The 5,464-nt window shown below is 43.4% G+C and overlaps 1 protein-coding gene across 1 annotated transcript; it reads right to left on the reverse strand.

The window, feature by feature from the left end:
• Nucleotides 1–629: 629 nt before the first annotated feature.
• On the reverse strand, nt 630–4,506 carry LOC136507361 (cysteine-rich receptor-like protein kinase 10). The gene is made up of 7 exons (XM_066502115.1): nt 4,324–4,506; nt 1,892–2,663; nt 1,642–1,809; nt 1,486–1,559; nt 1,192–1,314; nt 995–1,108; nt 630–887 (listed from the first exon to the last, which is right to left on the reverse strand). The coding sequence occupies exons 1-7, from the start codon at nt 4,504–4,506 to the stop codon at nt 630–632; spliced, it is 1,692 nt and encodes a 563-aa protein (XP_066358212.1).
• Nucleotides 4,507–5,464: the final 958 nt, after the last annotated feature.

The raw sequence follows: 5,464 nt of genomic DNA on the forward strand, positions 1-5,464 counted from the left end.
TGATTCTTGTTTAAATTCCTGTTTGAACTAGTTCAAATTTTTAGACAAATTACGGTCAAATTCAAATTTCTGTTTGAACAAATTCAAAACTTTTTGTAGCGATAAATCCCGAAAATCACCGAAAATCGTGAATTTCGTTTCTCTCGCTGGGTACCGATATTTTTTGAGCAAACGGTAGCCCGAACTATGGTGTGTGTACGCTGTTCTCAATCTCTTCTTCTACCTCTAGCTATAGTGAGAGAGTGTGTACTGGTAAGCTAGTTGCTTACCTGTGCAGGGTAGCCAGGGATCAACAGCACGAACTCAGAAAATATGAAGTTACATATATAGAAAAGCAGGAACGCATGGTACTTAGGCACTGATTGTCTCTGATTCAGCATCTTTAGATTAGACTTCTGCACCAACTTGAGGAGTTCAAGTATCATGAAAAAGAACTAATCATGTATGAACCACGATCTGTGTTAGGTTCATCTCGTCTTAGATTAGATCGATCTGATCTGATCTAATCTAGTACAAAACAACTTCTGTGCTCTTTTGCAATACTACTGTACTACAGACTGCAGATCTTCTATGTTACGTATATATGAAAGTCATGTATGCCACCTGTCTGAGCTGACAATCGATGTCATTCAAGAAACTTCTGCCCTCTTTTGCCTCCTCATCTCTTCTAGCTGTGATGCCTTGTTCAGCATGTCCACAGCGTCACTCTGCATGTTCATCTTGGATAATGCAACTGACTGCATGTAGAATGCTGTCGGCCAATCAGGGTAGATGGTTTGTGCTAGCATTGCATCACGGAGGGCAGCCTCAGGTTCGTCACACATAAGGTAGCACAAGCTTCGCCTGGCGAATACAGTCGGTGACACCACTGTCCCCGCATCGACAAACTATGAAACAAACACAGGGAAACAAGAATCAGCTACATAGCTACATGGAACAAAACAAATTAAATTATCCCGGTCTCTACAGTTATAGTAACATTTGAGTGATATACCTGACTGTAACAATTGATGGCGATCCTAAATCTTTTGCATTCGAAGGCAGAGTCTCCACGTTTCCTTGCACCCAACACATCCCTCGCCTGCTGTGTCCATCCTTCAAAAGATAGCTGCAGAATGGATAACAATGCCAATTTCACAATCCTACAAAGACAGCAGAAAGATTGGAAATGCATGCACTCATTTATTTTACCTCAGTGCTCCCTTCATCATCTCTATAATGTCTTGTAACTAGGATTTGATGGATGGCACTTAGATCCATTCTGGAACAGGCATCTCCCATGGGTTCTTCCACTGGCTCAGAGGACTCCGGTACCTGTTCCAGTATTTTTCAAGGGAAACAGCAGGAATCATCAGGAACAAGGAAACTGAATGCAAGTTCAAATCATTATTCACTTTGTTTTGGTATTCACTCAGTCTATATATTAATTATAGATAGTTTAGGTATTTTCCTTAATATATGCGATTTGTATGTATACAAGGTTACCTTGCTAGATCCTTCTCCAGTCTCCAGGCACTTCTTTTCTGAAGATGTGGTCTCCACGCATTCGAGCCTTTCGCCTAATTCAGGACCAATTAGCTTATATATATAATCATAGGTAATCGAATAGAGCAGAACAATCTTGTTTCTTACAGAACTCACCTGCAGGTGTCGTCGTCGAGCTATGTCTCTGTAGTCTCTTGTTCCTCCACCATTGCACTGACAATACTATAGCTGAAACAATCAGTATAGCAAGCACCGCAGAACCTACTGCAGACAGTATAACAAAGTTTCGTTTCCACTGATGTTCAGAACTAGATCCATGCTTTCCTGCAATGGATTGCCACGAAGTTAGTCATCAAATGGAAACCGTTATGAAAGATTTTTTTAGCCTGTTCCATAGCTAGCTTACCATCTGCTGGCGTAGGAGTCATCCCAGTGACGAACGGATACAGCTCCCACCGGAACTGGCACCACAACCCAGAGCTTTCCCCTCCTACTGACGTCGGAAGAAAAATATTTTCACTGATCAAATTGTCCAGGCAAACTCTACAGTCGCTCCTTGTCACACTTGGTATGCATTGTGCAAAGGCATACAAAGTGGACCCATTTGCGCCAATAATCTGTTGCTGGGCCATAGCAAAGTGGGACGCTGACTTCGCTGTCTCCGCTGACACTGCCCACACTAGCCCAGCAACAATCTTTCCGAGGACCTCACTCTCAACTGGAGCTCTAGATGTGTTGTACCTCAAGAAAGAAACGTTGTTGAAATTCAGATCTACAAATTCCCTATCTGAGATCCATAGGCTACACCTATCATAGACTATAGCCGCAACCTTCCTAAACCGGCACCGCGCTCCTAAACCCTGAAACGCCTGAAGGATGCACATCTTGCAAACTGCAGGAGAAGTGTCCTCCCGACACTGCCCCGCTGCGTATACCTGTTCTGGCTCGGAAGCGGAACTGATAGCAAGGAAGTAAAAAGGTGCTGCGGAAACTTGTGCAGGCAGCTTGTCTGCTATGTTGTTTAGGCTCTTCTCATAGTGACCATTCTTTCCAAAGGTCTCATTCCCGCAGTAGAACTCCCAGTCGCTAACCGACTCCACTGGCAGAAGAGACCAAAGGAGAAAGCTTCCAACCAGAAGTGTCCGAAAGGACGTCCACTTCATTGGTGAGGAAATCACCTGAATTTGATTTGAAAGACAGGGAAAAAAGCATTAGAAATGGTTAATATATAGTAGACATGAGTAAATTAAGCCTAGCCCGACCCACGGGCCCAACCCCGAGCCCACTAGGTTTTGGCTCACCCACGAGCCTTAGTGGACAGAGCCGGGGCATAAATCCCGTTGCCCCTCTCGGTCCGAGCCCAGCCCAAATATTTATGTTACCTGTTTTACACTAGGCGGACGAACCCTAGGTCTGGGACCGGGCCGAAAAAATAGACCCGGGCCTTAGTGTTTGTGACAGACTTTCAAGTGGTAATTAAAATATGGATATTATTGTTTAATAAACCCCAGATTTGAAACGGTATAATCTAGGCTTTTAGGTAAGCAAATTAAAAAATAGATTTATCTTTGCAAAAAATAACAGATTTATGTTTATAGAAACACAAAGTGCGCGTCGTGCAGAAACTGCAACTGCAACACATCAGTAGGCCTCTCTTGCCAGTTGCTACGCCTAGAATTTTGTTAGATTTTTCAAAAGCTTTCAGAAACATTTCCATGTTGAATGACCTAAAATTTCACCCAGACGATCAGTGTGGTCCATTATGTTTCAGTTTTTTCCCATCTTTAGTTCTTCTATGCTTCAAACTATTATTACTTATGACTATATATGATGATGATGACTACGCGAGGGGGTACATTTTTGGTTCGCACAATCGCACAGTGCACATTGTACGTACGAGCTCAACATGGTATTGTACGTTGACACCTGGACTATTCCTCCTGCAGTGTGAGGGGGTAAAGTACTCAGGCAGGCAGTGCATCAATATGCAAGGCAAGGGATGGGACGTGAAGGAAGGCAGCAGCAGGAGAGATCTAAAAAGAGAGGATAGGAGCAGAAGGCCGCTATCCCTGATGACCAGCTGGCGCTGTAATCTGCTTCCATGTATAGGAATTTAGACATCACCATATATACATATATATTCTTGAAGCCGGCCTTTTGGTTTCTGGCCTCTCCTTTTTCTCACCGTGTGTTTCGTGTCAGCAAGAGAACTGGTAATGTGCAGTCGTGCAGTATATATGTAAACTGAATAAGAAACCGTTCCGATCCATTCAGGACCGTCTTATACACACATTTTTAATCAGTGCAGCAAAATCCAGCTTAATTTGGTGGCTGTATCATCTTGTTGCCAAAATATATATGCACTTTATTTGCGTTTTGATCATGCATGGTAATTCCTGTGTTAGTGCTAGTTTTTTAGAAGGACTAGTTGTAACAAGTGTGCACTAATGACGAAGCAAGTTCAGATGGATGTATGCTTACGTGCTTTACATGTATACACACATGCATGTATGTACACACATGCATGCATGTTCCCGTTGTTTATCTACCACACTTACGTGCTTTACATGTATACAGACATGCATGTTCTGTCTCAGCATAGATAGAGGCAACGATAATATAACTAACAGTGGCATAATCAAAGTCAAATTTATATGAGGGGAACCTGCTGTGTTTGTCAGGCTGGTTTTTAGGTTTAACAGTGGCAAGTCGATCACTTAAGCATGAAATGTTAACGTTGACACAGCACGCATGCTAGCTGAAAGAATCAAGCATTCACACCAGAGGCTACTGGGTACCAATATGCAAGAAAGGCGGTCGCACCTGCTGTTGGCGTACTCGTTCGTACAGGCTCCCAAGGCTGGAGAAGACGACGATGAGCGCCACCACGGCGTAGCAGAGGACAGCGCAGAGCTCATCATACGCCTTCTTGAGGAGCCCGTTGCGGCGCATGCAGAAGGTGACCTGCTGCCGGCTCGTGTTGTCCTCGATCCTCGTGATCTCAATCCTTCCCCTCCCCATGCTGGCGATCTCAGCTGAAAGCAACCAGCAAGTTTAGTTTTCTCATGAGAGCAAGAGAATTCAAGTTATATATATTATCTGAAATCTGAAGCAGATCAAGGGAAAAGGAACACTACGCCAAACAATTTCATGGGGTGTAAAGCGAAAAGGAACACGGATCGATTCAAGAATTCATCCGCCCGAGGCGACAGAAATGACAGAAGAGAATACACGCAAAGATGACAAATTTTCCATGATTTGACAGATGGACAAACTCTGAAGATATATACGAAAAAGCGGATGTCACGAACTCACGACTGGACAGATCGATGCCTGGCAGACTCGATCAGTCTCGGCCGGAAAAGAGCACAGATGCTGGGCAAGACGATCATGTAAACGAAACCAGCCACAAGAACACAAGATCTACAAGTTCGTTCGTTAGGTAGATGGGGGAAAAGAAGCTAAAAAAACACGAAACAACAACAAACAGCAATGAGATGGACAATAATAAGGAGCTGCTTCTTTTTCTTTGAAGAGAAAGCTCATCTTCTTCCAGCTTCTTGAACTGGAAGAACTCGTGGATCGCTCAGAAGAAGATAAAGGATCAGATGCGAAAAGAAGCAACAAAATCTAGCAAACAAACTTTAGACAATTCTAGGTAGGCAAGAATATAATCAGGGCAAGTTGAATTATCACAAAGCAAGAAGCAGCCGGGAGCTGGATATATGTGTGCCGCAACTGCATATATAGCGTCTTGCCTTTTTCTTTTCCTCCCCCATGTATAAAAGATCAAAGATTTAGTAGTCATCGAGCTGCTGCCTGCTACTAGGAGCAGAAATCTCATCACAGAAGCAAAAAGTTGAAACCTTTGCAAAGCTTAGTAACGCAGGGAAAGACAGCCCAGAAGATACGTACTATACATACATATAGAAAGCAGAAAAACGGAAATCAAGTGTAAACAAAGAAGCATCATCCAAGC

The sequence above is a fragment of the Miscanthus floridulus genome, chromosome 15 (assembly GCF_019320115.1).
Source record: "Miscanthus floridulus cultivar M001 chromosome 15, ASM1932011v1, whole genome shotgun sequence".
Classification (NCBI taxonomy): Eukaryota; Viridiplantae; Streptophyta; class Magnoliopsida; order Poales; family Poaceae; genus Miscanthus; species Miscanthus floridulus.

Bases quoted from the DNA above. Each gene is read 5' to 3' on its own strand.
- LOC136507361 (XM_066502115.1), bottom strand. From the start codon at position 4,506: ATGGGGAGGGGAAGGATTGAGATCACGAGGATCGAGGACAACACGAGC. The intron at 1,315-1,485 runs GTAACCTTGTAT...ATACTGGAACAG, and splicing joins CTGGAGAAGGATCTAGCAAG to GTACCGGAGTCCTCTGAGCC. The intron at 1,109-1,191 runs GTAAAATAAATG...TCCATTCTGCAG, and splicing joins ATGATGAAGGGAGCACTGAG to CTATCTTTTGAAGGATGGAC.